At 55.8% G+C, this 24,455-nt stretch overlaps 7 protein-coding genes across 7 annotated transcripts; 4 read left to right on the top strand and 3 right to left on the bottom strand.

Annotated features, from left to right (window-relative positions):
• Positions 1-1,035: 1,035 nt before the first annotated feature.
• LY79DRAFT_554450 (HECT-domain-containing protein) lies at positions 1,036-5,074 on the top strand. Its single transcript, XM_060557853.1, has 3 exons — positions 1,036-1,733; positions 1,794-2,450; positions 2,500-5,074. The coding sequence occupies exons 1-3, from the start codon at positions 1,228-1,230 to the stop codon at positions 4,862-4,864; spliced, it is 3,528 nt and encodes a 1,175-aa protein (XP_060414124.1). The 5' UTR covers positions 1,036-1,227; the 3' UTR covers positions 4,865-5,074.
• Positions 5,075-5,088: 14 nt separating this feature from the next.
• LY79DRAFT_554453 (uncharacterized protein) lies at positions 5,089-7,474 on the bottom strand. The gene is made up of 4 exons (XM_060557854.1): positions 6,505-7,474; positions 5,932-6,454; positions 5,515-5,840; positions 5,089-5,437 (listed from the first exon to the last, which is right to left on the bottom strand). Exons 1-4 carry the CDS (start codon positions 7,092-7,094, stop codon positions 5,350-5,352), a joined length of 1,527 nt encoding a protein of 508 aa, XP_060414125.1. The 5' UTR covers positions 7,095-7,474; the 3' UTR covers positions 5,089-5,349.
• Positions 7,475-9,278: 1,804 nt separating this feature from the next.
• On the top strand, positions 9,279-12,068 carry LY79DRAFT_515614 (family 92 glycosyl hydrolase; the record flags this gene model as incomplete). Its single annotated transcript, XM_060554732.1, has 6 exons — positions 9,279-9,477; positions 9,528-9,560; positions 9,621-9,725; positions 9,776-9,786; positions 9,844-10,960; positions 11,011-12,068. The coding sequence occupies 6 exons, from the start codon at positions 9,279-9,281 to the stop codon at positions 12,066-12,068; spliced, it is 2,523 nt and encodes an 840-aa protein (XP_060414126.1).
• A 436-nt stretch (positions 12,069-12,504) lies between these two features.
• On the top strand, positions 12,505-15,487 carry LY79DRAFT_554458 (electron transfer flavoprotein-ubiquinone oxidoreductase). The gene is made up of 3 exons (XM_060557855.1): positions 12,505-13,283; positions 13,359-14,889; positions 14,984-15,487. Exons 1-3 carry the CDS (start codon positions 12,524-12,526, stop codon positions 15,081-15,083), a joined length of 2,391 nt encoding a protein of 796 aa, XP_060414127.1. The 5' UTR covers positions 12,505-12,523; the 3' UTR covers positions 15,084-15,487.
• Positions 15,488-16,122: 635 nt separating this feature from the next.
• Positions 16,123-17,301, bottom strand: LY79DRAFT_216670 (uncharacterized protein). Its single transcript, XM_060551575.1, has 2 exons — positions 16,880-17,301; positions 16,123-16,698 (listed from the first exon to the last, which is right to left on the bottom strand). Exons 1-2 carry the CDS (start codon positions 16,987-16,989, stop codon positions 16,185-16,187), a joined length of 624 nt encoding a protein of 207 aa, XP_060414128.1. The 5' UTR covers positions 16,990-17,301; the 3' UTR covers positions 16,123-16,184.
• Positions 17,302-20,290: 2,989 nt separating this feature from the next.
• Positions 20,291-21,235, top strand: LY79DRAFT_590355 (transcription factor; the record flags this gene model as incomplete). The annotated part of the gene is made up of 4 exons (XM_060561138.1): positions 20,291-20,541; positions 20,605-20,692; positions 20,752-21,166; positions 21,219-21,235. 4 exons carry the CDS (start codon positions 20,291-20,293, stop codon positions 21,233-21,235), a joined length of 771 nt encoding a protein of 256 aa, XP_060414129.1.
• An 859-nt stretch (positions 21,236-22,094) lies between these two features.
• On the bottom strand, positions 22,095-23,549 carry LY79DRAFT_579872 (FAD dependent oxidoreductase; the record flags this gene model as incomplete). The annotated part of the gene is made up of 1 exon (XM_060560057.1): positions 22,095-23,549. One exon carries the CDS (start codon positions 23,547-23,549, stop codon positions 22,095-22,097), a length of 1,455 nt encoding a protein of 484 aa, XP_060414130.1.
• Positions 23,550-24,455: the final 906 nt, after the last annotated feature.

Below are 24,455 nucleotides of genomic sequence, written 5' to 3' on the forward strand. Positions count from 1 at the left end.
CTTGATACCTACCCAGAAGAGCGGCTTGTCTGTGCCCCCAAGCGCCCCAAAAGTAGCACCGGCACTCCCGTCATGTCATTAGCTGCCGCCTTGTATCCGTACCTCAGTTGTTCAAGCCAGTCCGTCGCTGGAATGCAACCATGCGTATATCTCCGGAGGCTGTGACTGCGGTTGATGATGTCTGGTCATAGCGGCCCATCATCCTTCATGGTGTCCTGATTAGGTAGGTACGTACGTACGTAGGCTGGTAGGTAAAAGAACAGATGACCCCCGGATGACAGTCAGTGATTGTGACGCAAGTGTCAAAAACAAACGTGCAACTGCAACAACCGCTCGAGCTACCGCTTGTTGAAACAACCTGACAACTGCGCCTGGTACCGCGGCGTTCACTCAAATATGAAGAAGGCAGGCATCGCCTACCCGGGGCGCGCGGGGGGGGCAGAGGCGTCTGAGACGTACGGAATCATTCATAATCCGCTGGGTTGGTTCTACACCGACACTTGCACGAGTAAAGAAAGGGTATTTCGAGTCAGCCAAAAGTCCTGATGGCGAATCGCCGTCAAAATGAAGATTCTATTCCTTCTCTTTTTCTTTTCTTTCTGCTTTGCTCATGAGTGCCTAGACTAGACCTGCGTAACTCGCTCTAGAGCTTGTTGTCAAGTCTTGAAGCTGTTGTCATTATTATGGCCAACCGCTCGGAATTGGGTCTCAACGTTTGATTGTGTGTTCATTACCCCGGCTTCGGCTTGCCTTATCGAAAGCCAACCAGCTCTCCTATCTGACACAGGTACGTGCCTTTTCGACCACAGCATTAGAACTGTACCTAGGTAGGTGCCTGCCTACCTGGTGATGGGTAGGTAGGTACCCAAGTACGTGGCGTAGCTACCTACCTACCCATCTACTCCTTACGTACCTCAGTAGCCAGCCTGTGCCTATCCCATGCGTCAGAACCTTCCACAACATCAAGCCGGGGCCAGCTCTAGCTTACCTCACCACCATCCGTGCTCTCAATCTTGAGAAGTCGCGCCCCACTAGCCAATGTCCAAAGCCTGTGAATCCCCCTCCAGTGACAGTTCGATTACATACGCCCGTCCGAACGTGCTGAAGCTTCTGGAAGTTAACCGCCTTCACTGACCCATCGTCGAGCTGCGGCACCATCTCTGCTTGACATGAAATAACTCTACCACCCACCTCTATTCTCCCTGAACGCGTTGTTCTCAAGGAAACATGTTTCCCACCTTCACAGGCAACTCCCGACGCCCCCGGAACGTGAACCTCAGCGGCCAGAACCTGAACCCATTCGCCGCCTCGTCATGGACTCCTGCCGCCGGTAGCGGCTCGGGAGCGTCCAAAACCGTCTCCAATGCTCAGGCCGAACGAGCTCAGAGGCAACAGGATCGAGATAGGCTGAAGGCGGCAAGCAAGATCCAGAAGACGTGGAGGGGCCACAGGGTCAGAAGGCGACTTCGAGACTCTCGTCGCGAGGACTTCGACGCTCTGTACATGAACAACTCGCATTTGGACACACAGCAGAGGCTATCAACCGCCTTACCACTGCTGATAACCACCTTCCAGTCCAACCACGGCAAGGACCTCCAACGCCTCGTTTGCTTCTCTAGGGAGCTGATTACGACCAACCTTGAGTGCCTCGCCCCCGCCACTCTTGCTCCTTCTCGACTGGCGCGATTCGTACAAATACTTGTCGAGGCTCTGGACGTCCAAACACGGAAAAGGTTTCCATCCACATATCCACCTATCCACCTATGATCGATAATGGCTGACAACTTCTCCAGGCAAGAAACCGACGATATTCAACTCCTCGTGGACCTCCTAACGCACATCGTAAACGTTGCCCCCGAGTCTTTATCGAAGTCATTCCGGCAATATTATACCGTGCTGGCAGAATTATGTGGAATACTCGGCGCGGACACGGTGGCTCTGGAGGCTACGTCGAGGGCTGTTCTTGTGCCTCTGCGGGCAAAATCCGCCGACGGTTATCTGTTGGCAGCCTACGAAGCATTCGCCTTGTCGTTCCTGACTCGACCTGACCTGTGTATTGTCGAGGAACACGCCCCCATAATCTCTCAGAACCTTGACTCTGACAAACTTGCATCGGCAATCGCTACGGCATACAGCAATGGACGGATACACGGTGTTGGTCGGGACGGTCAGGTCTGGCTTTTGGCGCATTTTATCGGCTTACATCAGACGACGGACACTAAACACCAAGGGCTGAAGCATTTGGACGCACTTCACATCCAACTCTCGAGCTTATCCACAGAGATCAGCCTCAGACTTTCTGTAAAACCGGCCCACTCTACATCACCAAACGCAGACTCAAACAGTATCGAAGAAGCCTTGATCCGGCCACTACCTGGCTATGTCACCCAGCAGCTTTCGTCGCTAGTCGATAGAGATGGCATCTCCGCGCTGCTGGCCGAGCTTACTACGTGAGTGTGCCACCAACCCCTTCTAATCTACACTTCTGACACTCTTTAGTCACTTTGGCTCTCAGTCATCAAGTCACGAGTTCCAGACCGCAAGCCTACTGTCTGGCTATATTCTCACTCTTCTCCGGTGTTTCCCCAGTCGGGGCGATGATATCCGTATGCGTCTTTTCTTAGGCGATGTCAGATCGAGCACAGGCAGCTTGCCAACGATTAAGTTTCTATGGCAAGCCATGGGCCAAACAAGCATCTACAACAAAATTTTGCAGGATTCGGCATCCGTCACAGGTTTGCTACGGGACTACCTCTCAAAATCTCCGAGGTCAAACGACTCCCAAGAACCGGAATGGAGGCTAGTTCTGCTGTTCCTTGAACTCTACATTTTCATCTTACGTCTGAGTGATGACGAAGACTTTTTCAGCAGCATTCACCCAGGAATCATGCAGGGCGAAGGGCAAATGTCTCGGTTACGGTCGTGCGGGCTCTCTCTCTCCGAGGTGAAGAATCTCACAATTGTGCTCAAACATCTGGCTTTCACACTGCATTACAATGCAACCGATATCCTACAGAGTGTCCAGCAATCCGAGCCGATATCGATGAGCCAGCTCGAGTCCTACTTCGGAAGTAGCCACGCTGCAAAATCGTCCAAAGATACCCGAAGCCAGGGATCCCGAGCCAACGCAGCCGATACCAGACTTGACCTCGGTAGCCTTCGCAGTATCGTCACAACGGCCTTGCGACTTGTGTATGAACGGGACTCTCGGCGTCCTTTCTTGCCTCGAGATCATTGGCTCATGACCTCGAAATTCGACATGGAGGGCTTTGTCAGCGCCGTCGTGGCAGAGCAAGAGCGGCAGAACGAAGTATCTGATTCGAGCGACGAAGAAGATGACGACGTTGAGGAAGATGCGGCCATGGGTGGACTGAACGACGGTCTCATCCACACCATGGCTGGACAACGAGTCTCTCGACACGCGCAAATTGAAAAGCTTCGGTCCCAGCAACGCAAGGCGCAGCGGGATCGCTTGCTGGCCGTCATCGGGCCAAAGCTGGAGATCTTGAGACACATGCCTTTCGTCATTCCTTTCGACACTCGTGTTCAGATCTTTAGACAATTTGTGTACCTCGACAAGCACAAGCGCAGGGAAGGCATGGATGCCGACCAGTGGAGAATGACCATGCTTCATAATCCCCTGCGTCCTCCTGGAATGGGTCCGACTGGACGGCACCATGGCAAAATCAGGCGAGGCCAGGTCTTCCAAGACGCGTTTGAGCAATTCTATGAGCTAGGGGAAGGCCTGAAGGAGCCCATACAGATCCAGTTTGTCGATCAGTTCGATACAGTGGAAGCAGGAATCGATGGCGGCGGTGTTACAAAGGAATTCCTGACTAGCGTCACAACGGAGGCTTTTGGGCAGAGGGACGGAATCTCACTATTCACGGCCAACAGTCAAGGCCTCCTATACCCCAACCCAACAGCTATGGATGAGCTCAGGGAAGCCTTGAGACGAGCCGGAGTTCCTGAACGCAGTGCAGAGTGGCAAGATGAGGTGCAAGATCTGCTTCGGAAATTCGAGTTCCTCGGTCGAATCATCGGGAAATGCATGTACGAAGGAATCCTCGTCGACATTGCGTTTGCCGGGTTTTTCCTCCTGAAGTGGATTTCGGGCCAGACTGGAGAGAACAGCTACCGTGGCAATGTCAACGATTTAAGAGACATGGACGAGGAACTCTACCAAGGCATGCTACGTCTGAAGAACTACAAGGAGAACGTGGCGGATCTGGCGCTGGATTTTACCATCAATGACCAGGTCTCGCTGCCCGGGGAACCCGTGCGTACTATGACTCGGAACCTGATCCCCAACGGCGAAAACGTCACTGTCACCAACGACAACCGGCTCCTCTACATATCCTACGTCGCCCGCCACCGCCTCGTAGCCCAACCTGCCCAGCAGACGGCCGCATTCCTCCGCGGTCTCCGCTCCATCATCGCCCCGTCATGGCTCTCAATGTTCAATCAGAACGAACTACAGCGTCTCGTTGGCGGAGATAGCTCCGAGATCGACATTGAAGACCTCAGGAGAAACACAATTTACTCGGGTTTGTACGAAGTGGGGGACGACGGACTGGAGCACCCGACGGTGCAGCTATTCTGGAAGGTCATGGCCGACTTTTCGGATCGGGAGCGGCGAGACGTGCTCAAGTACGTGACGAGCACCCCACGAGCGCCCCTTTTGGGCTTCTCGCAGTTGAGTCCACGGTTTAGCATCCGAGATGGAGGCGAGGACCAAGAGAGGCTGCCAAGTACCAGCACCTGTGTGAACCTGCTCAAGCTGCCGCGTTACAAGAAACAGGAGACACTGAGGCAGAAGCTGCTCTACGCCGTTTCCTCGGGGGCCGGGTTCGACCTCAGCTAAAATGACGTACTGCTGGAGAGGCAGATTCGCAAAGGGCAGTAATGATGTTATGACACATGAATTAGAGCAGACCACGGATATTCTAGTGTAATTTTATTGTTCTAAGCTTTGTTGGTCCCATGTGTTTGCGCCACCTGATATCAGTACAGATCTACAGATTAAACCTACCGGCTTATTCAGTAAGCCCGTCCACCCGTAGGGGTTTTTTTTTTTCTTTTTTTCTCCCCATCAAGTATCTGTCTCGATCTGGATACCTTGGAGATCAGAGAATTGCCAGTTTAATCATATGCGCTTAATTATCTACATGAATGTAATCACAGTACGTACTACTTTACTGAGAGGTTCGGGCGCGTCGTAGATGCCTCATTGCCTCATCTATGAATACCGCACGGGTGGATTTAAACTCGTACTGCTAGCTTCGCGGGAATGGACATTTTGTGCGTTTAGCCACACCATCATACTCCCCCCGCATACGTTCATCTGTATCACTGGTAGCTCCTCTCAAGGAGGTGCGGCTTCCTGTCCCTGAGATCCAGTATCATCTGCCCAAAAAGCCCATTGGCCCAGGCGAACCTGCGCGGTGACAGACATAGGTTAGCGGTCTCGTTTCAATTGATCACTCAGGATATGTGCCCCCTTTTTAGGCTTACCAAGACCGAGTCCACTGTGAGGCGTCATGGCTGTTCACCGACTCGTGGATGAGACCAAGCCCGTTCGTGGAGCCAACGAGCTGACGCAGGCCGTCAGCGATCTCGTCGTCGTCATCCGAGGTCATGAGTTGCGCAATGAGGGCCATGGGCCAGGCGTTGCCGGGCCCGACATGCGGGCCGCCCGTGGCGTTGAGGACGGGGCCGCGCATCTGGTAAGGGTTTGAGGCGGAGAGGACGAAGCGGCGGGTGTTTTGGTAGACTGGGTCCTGGGCGGAGAGGTAGCCGTAGTGCGGGGCGGAGAGAAGGGACGGGATGTTTGCGTCGTCCTGCGTTTGACAGTTAGCCTGGGGCTATCTCGGACGTCGAGGGAAGAGAAGAGAACAGAAGAGAAAGCGGGAGGGCATCCAGCACACTAACCATGTTGTTGTGGCTGCCGAAGCCGTCCACTTCGTACGAGTAGATCTCGCCGTACTTGGGGTGCGTCGTCTTGCCGTGAGCCTCGATGCCCTCGCGGACGGTGGCTGCCGAGTCGCGCATGCGCTCGGCGAGGCTCGTGTCGATGGCGTCCATGATCTCGGCGCACGAGTCAAGGTAGCGGGAGAACATCATGTTGGCGGGCACGAAGAGCTGGTAGATGCAGCTGTCGTCGCTGGGGCGGAAGAAGCTACGGACCATGCCCGTGTCGCCCTGCGTGGGCGCGCCGTTGCCGTGGTTGGAGAGCGTCTCCGAGGCTGAGGTGGTCTGGCGCTCGAAGAGGGCGGGCGACGGGTTGAGGGTGCCGTCGGCGGCGTAGGTGCCGGCGCGCAGGGCATCCGTCGTGTTGAGGAGGACGGCAACGGCCTTGGACCAGTTGAAGCGGGCGAAGAAGTCCTTGTCGGCGGTGGCAGCATAGTAGTCGTGGGAGAGCTGGAGGAACGCGGCCAGGGAGTCCAGCTCGTATCTGATCTGGTTAGATGTCATAGGCGCGTAGGGAGAGAACGGAGGACGTACTTGCACTCGAAAAATGAGTAGGTTGGGTATGCCGGGTATATTTTGTCGGGGCTGCCGTTGCTTGTGGGAGGCACATTGGATTCCTCTGGTGGCTGGAAGGCATTGCAATGGGGTGCGAAACGGACATAACGAGCCTGCAAGTTGATGGCCCCGCGGTAGAGCGCGGCCAGAGACCCTGCCGAAGAGTTGCGCTCGAGTAGGGAACGGTAGCTCTGCAGCTGATTACTGCTGTCCCTGAGCCATTCGGCGTTGATGTCGCCGGTGATGATGAAGCTCAGCTCCTCCTCTGGATCCTCACCGGCGAACCCGGTCCAGGCTATGGTGGTGTCGAGTGTGTTTGGGAAGGCGTTCTCGAAGAGCCGGTACAGGTCCGGGTCTTTTATGAGCGTCTTCATGTCGGAGATGGTCTTCTCGACTTCGGGAAAGCTGGCCGTCCGACATTCCGGGGCAGGACGTTGATAGGAGAGCTTATGGACGCCCTCGGAGAAGGGCTCGTGGGGAGTGGCGGCGTAGTCGGTGAAGTGAGGGCAGTTGGGCTTAAGAGCTGCCGCCGCCAGACCAGCAAAGGCGAGACCATACAAAAGGGCCATGTTCAAATTCGAGTCTACGGTGTTCACGACCACAGGAAGTCGCGATGGATGGCCCTCGGCGGCGAGGGCATGCTTATAAGATGGCCGGACAGCGTCAATTACCAGTGATCATGTTCCCTCTAGGTAGTCAGGATGAACTACGGTTCGCGTAACCTTGAGATACGAGCGGGGAAGTGAGCGCCGATCAAGATGCGGGGGGGGAAACGTTGTAAACGGAGACTAATTTATGATGTCGTCGTATTGCAGGAGCGTATGATGTCGTTCTCTCTGTTAGCGTTCACGGCGCGGCCGGCATTAATATGGGGGAGATGAGGGTGGGGCAGAGAGAGAGAGAGAGAGAGAGAGAGAGAGAGAGAGAGAGAGAGAGAGAGAGAGAGAGAGAGAGAACTGAGGAAAAGAGGACCAAGGAGATGCTGCGGGTGGAGGAACAAGACGACGAGCATAACGTGCAAGTCATGGGCTACGACGCTGTTTTAGCATCGGGAGGTTCCAAGGCGGCAAGCATATGGCCCAGAAGCTCAGACCATGAGATTTGTTTGAGCATTTTCCACAAGCCTCAAGAAGAAATGCTAGTTGTGGACTGCTCTCAAACGTGATGAAGGCGCTTGACGGACAGGGAAGCGCCGGCAAAAGTTGAGTAGGTAATGGAGAAAGGTACTTGAAGGAAGGCCAATGATGAGGAGAAAGGAGGGGCTGGAGACAAGGATTCTCCGCGTCTTCCTTGAATCTCGAGTCAAGCAACGGCAGCGACAAGGTACAAGGCGTCGGTGAGCCCCTTCCCACTGCCTCTCGAGGCATGCATTCATTTTGGTTTTTGGATGGAGGAGGTTTACCGCCATATAGGTACCTAGCACTGAGTACTAGTAGTGTAGGACAGAACAGCCGAGTGAGAGTTTGCTGGAAGGAAACATCGGATTGTTTAGGTGCGCCTTCAGACCGTCCGAGGAGGGGTACCGGTAGTACCGGTTGGTAGAGGAGACGAATGACGGCGGGTCAAGGGTCTCAGGAGAGAGGACGACCCTGCCAGGCCTTTGTCGGAGAATTCCATCGGTACTGACTGTTTCCGAGCAATTACCCAGTTAGGAACAACGATCCAACCGGCACGAGTTGCACCAACTTTTTAACCTTAAAAGTGGTAGTTACACAAGAAGAGGAATAAACAAATAAGCATCACTGGGTGGCTCTTAGTTCCCGGTGCCCGGCCGTCACATTAACTGCTTATAGCGGCTTTCCTCCTGCGTGTGGACATGGCATGCTGTACTGCAGCTACCTAGGTATGTATATATATCCATCAACAGGTATCTTGTTAAACTACCCAACTTATCCAACTACCTCGAAAACATCCGGCCAAGCATGCTTTTCTGTAACAGTTTGGGCTGTCAGCCGCATGTAGTGTAGGTACTCGGCGGCACTCACGCCGCTTCCCAATGGAGGCAGATCAGTTAGGTAATTACCCAGTGGCGTCAATGTGGTAACTATTTCTGGGCTGGCAACAAAACAACCCCCGCCGCCGAGACATTTCAGGAGGCGGAGGCCGAGCCCAGCCCAGCCCAGCCCTTACCTTTGTCTCTCTGTGTCTCTGTCGCTCTCGCTCTCGCTCTCCCTCTCTCTCCATGCATCGCCGTTCTGCAGACTTCCTAGTAGGCTGCGCTTTTACCCTTCTCAGGGATAATACCTGTACACGTGTTCTATCAGCAACCCCTTCTGCACCAGGCGTATTGAAGGCTCGAGCTTTCCGACGCCTCGCCTCGCCTCTCATCTCACCTTTTGCCGTCGTACTTGCTGTCGAATCCAGCCTTAAATGCCGGCTTGACGAACTAGCCGTTGGCCGGATTCTGTTTACTCTGGCTTGGCTTGGTCGACTATTATCATAATCCGCTCCGGATAGCTCACCAAACGACATCATCCAAACCGACTTCTTCAACCACACTACGTCCGATGCATATCTTGGCTCTCCATTAAATATTCACTGACGTATCCGGGTCCAGCTTCATTGCCAGCTGCCGTGCTTCTGCCTGACGTCAACAGATTTCGACTGAGGAACCCTTGACATGACTGATAGAAGCACCTGTCATCATTCAGCATACGGCGTCTATTCCATGGTTCTGGCAGCATCTTGGAACGTACTCCTTCCAGGCCGTCTTTGCGCTTCACTACTGGCCTCCTGTCAACCGCACGCCCGATATGGGAGTCTTAGTCCCTGCTACCCGCCTATCTCGACCTGTGCGGCTGTTGATCTTCGCTGCTGTCTTCGTGTGCCTGTTCCGTTGGTGGCCTTCGGAATCTCGCGGTTTCTCTTCTCTTTTCTACTCCGACTTGAACCCAGGAGTCCAGCACGCTATTCTGAAATATGTCGACCCATTAATCGGGACCATCAACGGAGGTCAGTGGAAGCCCGAGTCGTGCTTCGACGTAGCTAGCTGACGATCCCAGGCCATGTGTTTCCAGGTGCATCTCTACCATATGGTTGGTGTCCCCATCGCCGTTATTCACTGGAAGCCATCTTGCTCTAACACTCACGGCTAGGGATGGCCAAGGCCTGTGCGGACACCGATTCTCATGCCGAAAACGCTGCAGGCTGGGTCTCGGACAATTCAAAAATAACTGGCTTCTCTCATTTGCATGATTCTGGTAAGTCCTGTTCTATCCCGTACGTGGCATCCTCTTACTCATGTGTGCAGGAACCGGCGGTGTGAGATGCCCTTGTCCATATTGGAAGCATCCATCAGCATTGCTGACCCTCGTATAGTCACCGTCTCTGGGCAATTTCCCGCTCTTTCCTCATCCCGGATGCAAAAACGATGACTACTTGGCATGCAAGTATACCAAAGAGCAAAGAAGCCTGTTCCGTGTCAACGACTCAGTCGTCGCTCGCCCGGGCTACTTCTCTGTCGATCTCACAAACACTGTGCGTGCCGAGATGACGGCCAGTGAACGTACGGCTCTGTACCGCTTCAGCTTTTCGCCCAATGACACAGTATCGTATGCCGACACAGCCAACCATGGCACCATTGATGCAGTGAGCAGCCCTCTGATCCTCATCGATCTCACGGATATTGCCCAGAGCAGAACCAGCGGTGGCATCCAGGTGTACGAATCGGGCCGTGTCATCGGAGATGGCATGTTCAAACCTTCCTTCGGCCAAGGCAACTATAGGGCCTTTTTCTGTGCTGATTTCCGAGGGGCCACCATTCGCAAGTCTGGCGTTTTCGAGGGCGAAAATCCTCGCGAGGACCCAAAACATCTGGCGGAGTTCACCCGAGGCATCCACAATCCTACCGGTGCCGCCGGCGCGTGGTTGCACTTTGAAAGGCCCAAGAACAACCAGATTCTCGCCCGGGTTGGCCTCTCCTTCGTCTCCGTTGACAAGGCTTGCCAGAATGCCGGGAACGAGATCCCATTGTTCGATTTCGATGGCACTGTGCGTGCTGCGGAGTCAGCTTGGAGCGAGAAGCTCTCCGTGGTGGAGCTCGATACTGCGGGCGTGAGCGAGGACATGAAGACGACGTTCTGGTCTGGTCTTTACCGGAGTTTGCTTTCACCTCAGAATTATACTGGCGAGAACCCTCTGTGGGAGTCGTCCGAACCGTATTTTGACTCGTTCTACTGCATCTGGGATTCCTTCCGAGCCCAACACCCACTGCTCACGATTGTCGATCCGGAGGCACAAACGCAAATGGTTCGAGCCTTGTTAGATATCTACAGATTCTCCGGCAAGCTCCCAGATTGCAGGATGTCGTTCTGCAAGGGCTTCAGCCAGGGGGGCTCAAATGCCGACGTTGTGATTGCGGACGCCTACCTCAAAAACATGACCACCGGCGTGGACTGGAAGACCGCATACGAGGCCGTGGTTTCCGATGCTGAAGGTTTGTGGGTTGCCATGACTAGCGAGAATGACTTTCTGACCGGCATGCAGTTGCGCCGCAGGATTTTGGCGTCGAAGGCCGCGGTAACCTCGAAAGTTGGTTAGGGCTGGGATACATCGCACAGGACCACATGGACAAGGTGTCGTCAGGCCCGAATAGTCGCTCCGTTTCTCGCACCGTCGAGTACGCCTACGACGACTTCTGCATCGCCGAGATGGCGCAAGGACTCGGCCACAAGGACGATTATGCAAAATACATGCAGCGCAGCGCTAATTGGCAAAACCTCTGGAAGCCTGATGCGCCAGATATCGTGGTGGGCAAGGACAGAGAGGAGGTTGAAAGAACAAAGTACACGGGTTTCCTGATGCCAAAACTGGTCAACGGCTCGTTTACACAGCAAAACACGCGCATATGCTCGCCCAACACGGAGCAGCATCTGTGCTACTTCGACACGGCGCAGGCAACGTACGAAGGCTCCCCATGGCTGTACTCGTTCTTTGCGCCACAGGATATGGCGACGCTGATCTCGCTCATGGGCGGCCGGGAAGCGTTCGTCGACCGGCTCGAGTATTACCACAGCGGCAACATCGTCTACATGGGCAACGAACAAGCCTTCCTCACGGTGTTCCAGTTCCACTACGCGGGTAGACCCGGCCTCAGCTCACGTACTACACGGAGCTACATCCCGTCGCAGTTCAATGCTTCCATCAACGGCATCCCCGGCAACGACGACTGCGCCATGGGTGCTTTTAGCGCGCTTGCGATGATGGGGTTCTTTCCCGTCGCGGGGCAGGACGTATACCTGCTCATCCCGCCCTTTTTCCCCGAGGTACGGCTCAAGACTCGAGGGGCCCAGCCCGCTGTGATCCGAAAGGTCGCAGTTGACGACAGGGAGCTGGCAGACGGCATTTACATTCAAAGCGCCACCCTGGACGGGAAGCCTTACACCAAGAACTGGATCTCGCACGCGTTCTTCTACCACGGCGGAACTCTGGAGCTCACGGTGGGCTCAAAGGAGGGAGATTGGGGCACCAGGGACGAAGATGTGCCGCCTAGCTATCCTGCTGCACCCAAGACAGCACCGCCAACCCGGACATTCCAGAGCTGAAGAGAGTGCGCGGGGAGGGGGCGCAAATATACAAGCAACAGCACCATTCACAAAGTCGAATGGGCTTTGCCAGTCATGATATGGCTGTGCAGTATAGTTATCGAATAAAAATACAAATTAACAACAAGAAACGAACCCCCCCCCTTCCTGTTCAATGACAAAAGGTAAGATCGGCTAAATGCTACGCTATGCCGACGGCAGCTTGACGTCAGGTTCCGAGGCGACATGGGAGAGCCCCAGGGACCATTTGAAATTTGGATACGGTGATTGGCTGTTTGCGGCCAGATGCCCCAGACGTTAAACTATTTCCAGCTCCTCGCCCTCTACTACCGGTACGTAGATGCTTGGGCCCCTGCTGCCCATGGACTGGCACGGCTTGTCCCACTTGGTTGGTACGGAGGTACCTTTCAGCTGCAAAAAGGGCATCCAAGGATACCGAGTCTCTACCTGCTTCTATGACCTTGGCTCGCTGCCTTCTCAAGTACCGATCGAGTACATTGCGCTGCCACCGGTTTCTCTCGGCTATCGCCCACTGGCAAAACCATGGCCCGAGCTCGGAGAAAGAGAGAGAGAGACTCGTTCGCATTACGCATTCGAGTACCGCAGACGACGACGACGAGCTCTCGCTAGGAACCACCCGAGGCCCTGGCTTTAGTGTTAACCGCCACTTTTTCTTCACGCTCTCCCCATCCGAAGCTCTTGCCACCATTCCTCCAATTGACCAACTACAAAGTGCCGGACGGCAGAGGAGAGCAAGTCGAATTGCGCCTGCGTCTCTAGCTTCACGATTTCCGCGTCCAAAGACCTTGACGCTTCCTTATGCAGTAGTCCGGTCCTCAAAGGGGACGAAACCTATTTACCCAACGACACGCCGTCACACAACCGTCTTCACCGTCAATATGAACACCTCGGCCTCGCCTCTCGCAAGAAATCTGCAGCGGAGCACGCGCAGTCTCTCAAAATGTCGCTTCCGCCCTACAAGGCCCGCGCAGGCCGGCCTCGCCACCGCCTCCAGAACAAGTACCACAACCACTGCGAGAGCTGCCGCGACCACTTTACCCTCGGCACGGGGCTCCGCCGTAACCTTCTTCAGGCCGCTGGGTGCGCGCACATTCACGACGAGCAGGACGCGGCGCAGCGACCAGGACGAAAAGTTCGACCCGGCAACCATTGAGCGAGAGTCGGACGAGGTCGATGTAGTCATCGTCGGCGGCGGTACGGAGTTTCCCTTCTCCTCCTCTGCTTTTGGATGTGGGTATCCAAGTCGAAGCTGACAGTCTTCTCCTGCAGGCCCCGCCGGACTCAGCGCCGCGATCCGGCTAAAGCAGCTCGCCAACGAGGCCGGTAATGAAGACTTCCGTGTCCTCCTTCTCGAAAAGGCTGGCGAGATGGGCGCCCACATCCTCTCGGGCGCCGTCATCCAGCCCACCGCCATTGACGAACTGATCCCCGACTGGCTCTCCGAGGACAACCCGGACCGTTTCGAGTACGCTACTCCGGCCGGCGGTGACCGCATGCGCTTCCTCACCAAGACGTCGGCAATCCCGCTCCCGACCCCGCCGCAAATGCACAACGAGGGCAACTACATCGTCTCGTTGAACCAATTTACTAAGTGGCTCGGCGACCGCGCCGAGGAGCTCGGCGTCGAGGTGTACCCGGGCTTCGCCGCCTCCGAGGTACTTTACAACGAGGTCGATGGCAGCGTCAAGGGTGTCGCGACGAACGACCTCGGCCTCGGTCGCGACGGCAAGCCCAAGGACTCGTTCGAGCGCGGCATGGCGTTTCACGCACGCTGCACGCTTTTCGCCGAAGGGTGCCACGGCAGCCTGAGCAAGCAGGTCATCAAGAAGTTCGACCTGCGCCGCGACAGCCAGCACCAGACGTATGCGCTCGGTATTAAGGAGGTGTGGGAGGTGCAGCCCGAAAAGTTCCAAAAGGGCTCCATCACGCACTCCATGGGCTACCCGCTCTCCAAGGACCTCTACGGCGGCGGCTGGATGTACCATTTTGGCGACAACCTCGTCAGCATCGGCTTGGTCGTCGCCCTCGACTACGAGAACCCGTGGGTCTCGCCCTACGGCGAGTTCCAGAAGATGAAGCATCACCCCATGTACAAGGAGGTCCTCGAGGGCGGCAAGTGCCTGACGTACGGTGCGCGAGCGCTCATCGAGGGAGGCTTCCAGTCGATCCCAAAGTGCGCCTTCCCCGGCGGCGCGCTCATCGGTGACTCGGCCGGCTTCGTCAACCTGCCCAAGATTAAGGGCACGCACAACGCCATGAAGTCGGGCATGCTCGCCGCCGAGGCCGCCTTCACGGCGCTGTCGTCCGAGAGCGCCGGCGAGCAGGGCACCGTGTTCCTGTACGACTACGAGGACAAGCTCCGGGAGTCGCCCATCTGGAAGGAGCTGAAGGAGGTGCGCAATTTCCGCCCCTCGTTCCACACCCCGCTGGGTCTGTACGGCGGCATCGCCTACTCCGGGCTCGAGGCGTATGTACTCAAGGGCCGCGTCCCCTGGACGCTAAAGCACAAGACACCGGACCACGCGGCCACGAAGCCCGCCGACCAGTACCCCAAGATCGAGTACGAAAAACCCGACGGCAAGATCTCGTTCGACATCCTCACGAGCGTCAGCCGCACGGGCACGAACCACGAGGAGGACCAGCCGGTGCACCTGCAAGTCAAGGACTGGGAGAAGCATGCGGCCGAGACATGGCCCAAGTTCAAGGGCCTCGAGAACCGCTTCTGCCCGGCGGGCGTGTACGAGTACGTCGAGGACGACACCAAGGACCTCGGTGTGCGGTTCCAGATAAACGCACAGAAGTGAGTAACCCCCGGCCAGCCCATGCTTCAGGACCGCATGGCGACGAGTAACGCATACAAATTTTTGGGCAGTTTCAACTAACCCGCAACACAGCTGCATCCACTGCAAGACGTGCGACATCAAGGCGCCGCACCAGGACATCAACTGGCAGGTGCCCCAGGGCGGCGAGGGTCCCAAGTACTACATGTCATGAGTCGGGCCTCTCTTTATCTCACACCTCTCTGGCAAACGTACCTGACCACAGACGCAATCAACATCAGAGGAGAATGACTAGTTGAAGGGGATGGGATCGGCAATATAAAAGGGAAGAAGGGATCATTAATCCTTCTGCAATCTGTCTGCAATCAGCGTCGAGGGTTGGCGGTTTGGTCGCCAGACCATCGAGACAGAAGAACAGACCACCGGCCCCATGAAAGATTTATACGATATGTCAAGAGGAGGGAGAGAGTATTGTAGGTATAGAACGCGTCAAGACAAGTCGATGACAAGGGAGATTTTGTATGCTCGGAACACACAGAGCACCCTCCGCTGCCAAACCAATATCCCAACGTTTGCCATACTTTCCTCTCTTCGGGGTAAGCACGTGGGCGCGTACTGGAAAGGGAGGGGGGGGGGGGGTTCACAGTAGCAAATAAAGAACAAACATATTGCTAGTAGTATACTATTTTATTTTTATTTTTTTTTTAAAAAAGGCAGTTCGTGGTGGCCTTTCGGCCGGGCGAACGGATATTTGCAACTAAAACGTGCTGGCTAGCCGCCCCGGACAATTTGGCAATGAACACATACCCCCCTTACGATCCAGGGCGGCAATGACGACACAGATTCCGTCGAAGGCATATCGGACGAAAAAGGTCTTGACACCTCGGCACCCTTCCTCCCCCACCCGCTGGGTGTTGCCGCGGCACTGAGACACTGCGCAGCCTTTTTGTGCGTTTGAACTAATACCGTACCTATAACATGCACAAGTATGCGGCGGCCAAGAGCATCCCTTCATGGACCCTTCCCGATCGGAAGCAGTCTCCGACTGGGAAGGAATGGGGGATGGGAAGGGGGGAGACGATATCGGAGACACGAGTGTGTGATTGCGAGACACTTGTAGGGTTTGGACTCCATGCGTTAGGCGAGGCTGGAACGGGACAACATGGCAAGATGGAAAGAATGCGAGCCTAGGCATGTGTTAGTTACCCCGGCTACCCGTGGCTGGCGGTAGATCAGACGCGTGTCAGCCAGCAAGCCAGCCAGCCAGCCAGATCGACTCGCGCAATTGCTTAGGGGTTTCCCCCCCCCCCCTTCTTCACGTCGTCAGGCTTGCGGATGCAGCTGCCCAATGCCCATGGCGCAGCGCAGTGGGCAGCAAAGTTCGAGCGTCGCCATGGGTGGAGGGAGTAAGACAAGGAAATTGATGCGGCTCTGAAGTTGAAGCTAAGTGCATGTCGCGAGGTGAACAAGGACGAGCAACTCCGACGAGGCTGGCGGGTTCCCATGTTTGAAATTGCATGAGTCGCAACCAAGATGGAGTCATGGCATGCCCGCAAGGCCGAGGTGCGGCCTTCAAACCGAATGTGGGAAGCGACAAGCAAGCCAGCAAGCAACCACTAGGTTTCTCGCTGCGAGCCAGGCAGGCTTGTTTGGCTTGCTTGCTTGGCCTCAGGTTGGGGAAGGCCCGCACGTGCATGAGTCGCGCTGGCAAAACCCGAAACCCTGGGGGAAGTACCTCGACTTCGGGAAGGATCCAGAGGTACTTGATCGTGCACGGACCACTACTCCGGCCTCGCGGGAGAGGGGGGGGGGAGCTTGGTATCCGATACCTGTCCATAAGATTGCAGTTAAAATTTGCATCTGCAAACGAGCTGCAGGCGCCCTTTCTGCCATTACGGCGAAGCAACACCAAAGCGTCGTCGGGCTGAGGTCAAAACCAAACGGAACATAAATGAGCACGTAGAGCTCGAGAGGCATCGTGATTCCGTATTGCAAGACCAAAATACTTACTTACGGCATAGCTTCATTTCGGGTGTCAGATAGCCATGGGCACTGGGTGGATGCCGGCAGAGTTTTCTCGGTCGAGAGTCTGAGGCTCCATAGGTTTGCGTGCTACACATGGAACGCGGTATGGCGAGGCTCACGTACTGTGTGTACTGGGTAGGCCTTTCTGGTGGGAGGGAGATGGAGGAAGGGGGGGGGGCGAGCGAGGAGCGACAAAACACGCACCACCTGCCCAGCCTTTTTCTATGCTTTTTCGATTGGCCCCCCTGCCATGGCTGGCACTGGCCGATTGGAACCGGTCTAGAGTCAATGACTCACACGTCGCAAGCCGTCTGGTTGATGCGACGGCCCATAAAATTCCTGCCAGAAAGCCGTCAATGCCCGAAAGCAGCGTAGACGCCGCGAGAAAAATGTGCCGCTTTCGTGCTGTGGTGCTGCTGTCGAGGGGTCATGACCAGTTCTTTTTGTTGATTGTTCGTTCCGTCTCTACGCCGTGTTATGATGTGTCGTGTCGCGTTGTGTCATGTCGATTCGTCCGTCCGGGCGGGCATCCTACAACGTGGTCTGGTGACCATTCTGACATATTTGACGGCAAGGCCGTGAAGCTGATCCTGCTGCCGCTGCCGCAGCTCTGCACTGACAGACCTTGTGTCGGTGCCGATCGTCAATGAGGCACCAAGATAGGGGGGTAGAATCAGCGTTTCAGACAGCTAGCGTGTGCTTAGAGAGTGAAGGAGGAGGGTTGGAAAAGGGGGGAGGGAAAACCTTTTGGTTGCTGGGAGGATGCAAAAATTGTTAGGAAAAAGAAACGAAAAAGGGGGAGGGGCAAGCAAAGTAAAGGGGGTGAGAGTGAGGGTGGGATGGAGGGGATCGGGTCGGTGCCAGTCCAGACCAACCAACACCAGAATGGCTAGAAACTGTGGGTGCGGTGCAGCTGCCAAACGGACTTGAGTGACGCGGCAGGCTGAACAAGAGAAAAGCCGGAAAATGAGCTGCATCTGGCGTGGGAGGGAAGAGAAGGAGGCAGAAACGACCAGAATGGTGGAATGGGTCGGCATTGTGCGTGGGTAGTAGCGTAGCGCTGGGCGTAGCGGCACCCATACGAGGTAGAGCCGCCTGTGGGATTTGCATTTGGTTGGCGCTGGGTTGGTATCGACCAGGTCCACGGCCGATTGCCTGGCTAGATGGTGGTGATGGACAGTGAAGAGTGGATTGATTGGCAGGGCACGCCTGAGCCCGTCACCGTGCCCTAGAGCGAACAAAGACGCGCCATTGGATTGGGTTGCAAGGCCAACCCGTCGTCACTCTCCTGTCAGATTTCGCTGGTTTCGCGATGGTGCCGGCAGGGTCGCTCGCTGTGCCGCGACGCGTCGTGTGCATGTGGCGAAAAGTGACAGAGAGCATCGCATCGACGCCTCTTGACGACGCGTGGGTGGGAGAGGAACAGAGACCACGGACTATACGTCGAAGGAGAAAGGTTGTAGTCGGAGTGCACGAACAGAGCCAGCCTGTGTTGTTGATGGTTTGACAGAACGACGAGGAATGATTGTAGGGTGACGGCCATCAGGGATGAGCCAGGCAAAGGGAAGCGATTCGAGTCACATCTGGGGGAAAAGGGCAATTATTGGAGATCGCAAAGCTAAGAAGGACGCGAGAGCAGGAGAAGGGGGGGGTAAAAAACACTAAGCAGGGCAACTTGGAAGGGAAAAAAAAAAAGAAAAAAAAAAAAAAAGGGACGATGGTGGGTGATGATGACATGGACCCATCAGAGAGCATCTCGGTGGTAGGAACCAGGTGTCGGAAGGGAAAGTGGCGCAAGGAGGCGTGGCAGGAAAAAGAGCCACTGACCAGTTGGCCACAAGCCCAGAGGAGGCAAGGAAACGGACGTCCAGCACTGGCCAGCCAGAGTGCACTGTCGCAAAAAAGAAAAGCAAGAAAAAGAAAAGGAAAGGAAAAAAAGAGACATAGAACTCCCATGGATATCGTGATCAAGTAGATGGACCTGGAACGCGGTGCCGAGGTACTTCAGGGGCTGGGTGGTTGCAACAGGGGGACATGGGACCAGGAAGGAGATAGAATGAGAGGAATGCCGCATTTTGATTGGATGCATTCTCTTAGCGCGACCTCTAAGCACAGGCAGTGTCAAGCAGGACCAACAGCCACGGCGCACTGGCTGCCTGGGGCCCCTGGGGGGTGTGCCAGGGGGGAGGGGTCATGGTTGGGGCGAGTGCGCAAGCGGGCGAGGGCCAAAATTATAAAGAGGCAGGCCTCCCTCCAACCCGCATGTTTCGAAAATCTTGCGCGGAAGCTCCGACCGACGGCCTTACGTAGTCATCCACTCACGTTCGGCCTTTCTAATTTTCCTTCTCCACCCCCACCCAACCCAACACCCCAAATCTCCAATCACGATCTTGAATCGTCATTATCGCGCACCCACCGCCTCATCATCATCATCATCAGACAACGACACGCATCTGCTGTCACAGCCTCTCTCTCCCCATCGCAACCATCGGGAAAAAATCGCTGTTGCGATTCTTCTGTACCTTCTTCCCCCAACTAACGACGGGAATCTGTCAACTCTTCAGGGCACCTGGTGGACTAGCTTCTTAGCTGAAGGCCTCCCCGCATATCCTACCCTGAACGAAACAAGAGAGGACTGGAATACGTTCCTTTCAAGGCATCCCTTCGTTACACATCTCGCGCGATCCTTTCCGACGACGACCAGGTCGAGAACGAGTCGCTGCACCTTTGTAGACATCGCGCATCTTCGTCGACGAATAGAGACGCAAAAAGTGCACTGAACCGTGACGAGGTATTCCCAGACGTCGAGTTGATTCGTGGTAGGGTCATTTGCGCCTGTCATCAAAGCGACGCCTACGACACCCGCCACCTCCTCGTCGACCTACCTCACTTGATCCATTTGCATCGCATTCCCGCCGCTCTTGTAAGCCCGGTATCGATCGCATTTTCATCGCATCGCAAGATTCTGCAAAACCTACCTGTCGAGCAGACATTGTAGGGGAGACATTCATTTGTTCATCTCCCACATCTGGTACGCATTCTTTTTCTTGGCTGTCGTCACTGGTGTCCTGTCTTCGCACCTTCCTCCACCGCTGCCTCCTGCCTGCCCAGCCCAAAGCTGGTAATATCCGACGCTTATTGGCTCCTCCTGTCTTGCCGACCTACCAAATTCCCATTCCCGACGACCTTGCCTGAATCTCTTGGAAACACATCGAGCAAGATCCGTTGCGGAACACTTTGAACACTTCAATATCACCAGTTCTTGGATTACGCTCTCATTTGACCATACTTCAGTACATTTGCTATCACAATATTCAACAACCACTAACATCCCCTGTCTGGCTTCAGATCTGCTTTCTACTCCTTCGGTCCTTGGTCACCCAGCAAACCGCAAACATGGAGGCGATCCAAACCCATCCTGTGAGCGCTGCTCAGGCAAAGGCCTTCACCGCTCCCGGCTCGCTCTCATTCCCTGGCGGCGCTCACGAGCTTCCTCCCGCTGCGAACGGCGATAAGACGGCAGCCAACGGGCAAGCTCCCATTGCCAACGGCCAGCAAGTCGCAAACGGTACCGGGGTGACTCCCGCGACACCTGCCGCGACGCCCGCTGCCACGCAAGGTGGCAGTGGCTTGACTCCTACGTTGCAGTATGTATACCATGAGTGATCTCTTTTTATCGATCACTGAGGCTTATCTCGCCCACTCTCAAGGAACATCGTTGCGACGGTCAACCTCGATTGCCGATTGGACCTCAAGACGATCGCCCTGCATGCGAGAAACGCAGAGTATAACCCCAAGGTATTATTTACCGGTCGAGTCTACATCATTGCTACGGTGCTGACACTCTTGATCCATAGCGTTTCGCTGCCGTCATCATGCGTATTCGCGAGCCCAAGACCACCGCTTTGATCTTCGCCTCTGGCAAGATGGTTGTTACTGGTGCGAAGTCTGAGGATGATTCGAAGCTTGCATCGCGCAAATATGCGCGTATCATCCAGAAGCTGGGTTTCAATGCTAAGTTTACGGATTTCAAGATCCAGAACATTGTTGGCTCTTGCGATATCAAGTTCCCCATTCGTTTGGAGGGTCTTGCTTCGCGCCATCACAACTTCAGCTCTTACGAGCCAGAGTTGTTCCCCGGTCTCATCTACCGCATGATTAAGCCCAAGATTGTGCTGCTCATCTTCGTGAGCGGCAAGATCGTTCTCACCGGAGCCAAGGTCCGCGAGGAAATCTACCAGGCCTTCGAGATGATCTACCCTGTGCTTCAGGGTTAGTACACACACTCTCTCATATTGCGTTCGTTCCACTAACAGGCTTCTAGATTTCCGCAAGGTTTAAACCACCTGAAGCTGAAGAGGGATCATCGACCCGCGTCGATTTAGCATCCCCGACATCGCCGACTGTATGATTAGATACACACTTTCTTCACGATACCACGATTGTTTTCCCCCACGCACCATACAAAAAAAAAAAGCTCGAGCGACGGTCACCTGGCAACCTAGCCGTGACCTACGTCGCCCTCGACACTCGTACTTGTTTTCTCTGATTTTTTCCGCTGCATTGCATTGGCGTTGGCAAAGGTGGTAAAACCTGGGCAGGAGGCATCTTGCCAGGTAGTTGATTTAAACGAAAAGAATAGGATTTCTCGCACCGCAGCATTACATAGACTGCTCGCGGCATCGTCGACGGCAGATGCGCAGGTCGACTTTGCTGTTCTTTAATGGAAGCGGCTTAGATGGAAGGGGGGTTGTTCAAGAGGGTAGTGGAGTGGCAATGAAGACGATACGCGCGACGGAACTCGGGATGAAGTTAACGCAGCTTTCCGGACAGTTGGTCGGGAGTATTCAGGGGGCGTAAGGGGAGGAGGGAACAGGTCTGGTGCCAGGTCACCTGTCTTTTGGGTGCCCTATCCGATCACTCGGTCTTATCCCTGCTATTTTCTTGATTCGCGGGTTTGATGCGAGCTGAGAGGTAGGCATTAGTTGTTAGTACAATGCCATAACCTGTTTCACTAAAATCTGTTTGGTCTCTAAGTGACAATAAGCTTTCGAGATGTCCACGTGTCTTGTGTCTATGGTTCTGTTGAACAGTTTGTGCTATGATGTTACAGTATTAAGACTCCTAGGTTAACCACATCATTCTACTGATATTCTACGGTATTTGTGTTTATATATGGTTATGTTATCATGATATACGTCTACAACTTGGCTTGCTCTTGCTTCAGCAACAGGCCAGGGATGCCACCTCTGCTGCCATCCTCGGTCATGATGTGCTCGTACAGATCAGTCACGCCCGTCTTGGTTTTGGTCTCCCTCCACCGCCACTTCTCGGTGAAGACCTTGTCACCGCGCCCCTCGAGCACGTTGACGATCTCGCGACCTAGCACGGGTAGGAACTTGAAGCCGTGGCCACTGCCGCCCGTAGCGACGAAGAGGTTTTTGGCCTCTGGGTGGTGGCAGACAAGGAAGTCTCCAGACTGGGTGTCTGTGTACCAGCACAGCCGGGTCTGGGCGAAGGGGCGGTTGTGGATGGCGGGGATGGGCACGATGGTGCGGACAGCCTCGCGCAGGGCGTCCTCGCCCTCCTTGGGGAACTTAAGCCTGGGGTCCGTAAGGTGCGTGGCGGGGAGGGAGACGGTGGACCCGGCTGAGGAGGGGGCCGACGGTGAGGGATGGGGGATGGGCGTCGGGTTCAGGTAGCCGAAGGCGTGGCGGGCAACCTTGAGCTGGAGGCCGGCCGGGGGGATCATGAAGAGGCCGGTGCTGAAGTTGAGGGTCACGGGCATCTTCCGGAGAACCTCGAGCTCCGACGGGGTGATGTCGATGTAGCCCACCGCCTGGCCCGTGGCGATGGCCTGCCCAGATAGGTCGATGAGCCGGCCCGTCCAGGCGCCGGCAGCGACGACGACGAGGTCGGCCGAGAGGACATCGCCGTTGTCGAGCGTCGCGCCAGTGACTGTCCTCCTATCGGGGCCGTAGTTCAGGTGGGTTGCGGTGCCTGACACAAAGTTGACGCGGCCAAGAGCCTGGACCTTGGCGGCGAGGTACGACATGGCGGCGCCGGCGTCGGCCCAGCCGGCGAGGGGGTTGATGTAGCCCCAGGTCCCCGGCGCGATGGGGGTCCCGAGGAAGTCCTTGATGGCGGCGGGCGTGGGCAGCTCCCTGATGATCTTGTCGCCGTCGGCGCCCGCGAGGGAGACGACGTTGCTGTAGCTTTCGCGGACGTACTCGAGGGACGTCTTCTTGGCCTTGCGCTTGGCCTGGGCGTTGGTGTTGACGGTCCGCGGCGGCGAGGAGGCGGCCAGCGGGGTCGGGTCGGCGACGAGACAGAGGCCGGACTGGCTGTAGCGGCCCTCGGCGCCGAGGTCAGAGGGGTGCTCGGTCTTGCGCCATTCGGTCTGGGCCTCGGCGGCGAGGCGGGCGTAGGCTGGGTCGGCGTAGTCTGCGCGGATGATGCGGGAGGAGTCGACCGAGGCGGCGTCCTCGCTGGGGCCGGGGACGGGGGAGCGGTCGAGGACGGTGATGGTCGTGGACGCGTAGCGCGGGCGCTGGGCGAGCTCGTACGCCGTCGTGAGGCCGAAGACGCCGGAGCCGATGATGAGGATGGAGGAGGGCGCGGGCTCCTCCGCAGCCGCTGCTTGGTCGGGGGACATTGCGTGGTGTATGTGGCCGTACGTTCCTGGTTCGTGTTGTGCCGTCACGCTGGGTTGGGCGAGGGAGATGACACGGGGAATTCTTTTATCGGGGAGTAAGGGGAGGAATAAAGTTGGAAACGGGGTTCAAAGGGAAAGTGAGAGAGACGTTACCTGAAAGATGTGCGTAGGATAAGGATGGGATCAGGATAGCACGATCGTGCTGGCGGTGGGCCACCGGACAGGCGTGCTGGTTGGGCGTGGTGCATTATCGGATGATAGAATTTTTTTCCTTTCTTCCCCTTCCCCCTCTTCTCCTTCCCGAGTGACAGTCGGTAGTATCTCCCGGCTCTGGGGTAGCCTCGCGTCGACTTGCTGGTTTGTCGACATCTGGCGGGGTCACCTTAGTCGGTGTACCTCTGCATTGTAACTTTTTGGTTTTTTTTCTTTCCTTTTTCATTCTCCTCTCCCCCCCTGCGAGGAACTGCCGGGGAGTGCGGGCGCTTAGCGTGGGGCTGGACGATGACCTTTTGACGATCTGTCATGCCACCAAGCACCGACTGGGGGGTGGCTTTGGCTGTCGAGCCTGCGATTCAGAACGACATCCGTGGCATCGGTTAATCCGAGTAGGTAAGAGAACTGCCACTTCCTCATAGCAAGAAGAGATGTTTGGCGGTGGGGTTGGGTTTTGCGATTAAGGAGGTCGCGCGGGTTTATCCGCACAACAGTTGTGTCGAAGTTTGGCCATCTTGACGCATGCGATGTGTGAGAGTCTTTGCTGTTTATAAACCTGCGACGATGCCTCCAAGGAGGATGGGGATGTTCGGGTTTGGGGGCGATGGCATCCTTGTCCGACTGGAGGTGGCGACAATGAAGACGGGAAAAGCAGGTCTCTCCCTACGGTCCCATCCATGGGCGGTTGATGGC

This window comes from Colletotrichum navitas, assembly GCF_030913465.1.
Source record: "Colletotrichum navitas strain CBS 125086 chromosome Unknown LY79scaffold_30, whole genome shotgun sequence".
Lineage (NCBI taxonomy): Eukaryota > Fungi > Ascomycota > Sordariomycetes > Glomerellales > Glomerellaceae > Colletotrichum > Colletotrichum navitas.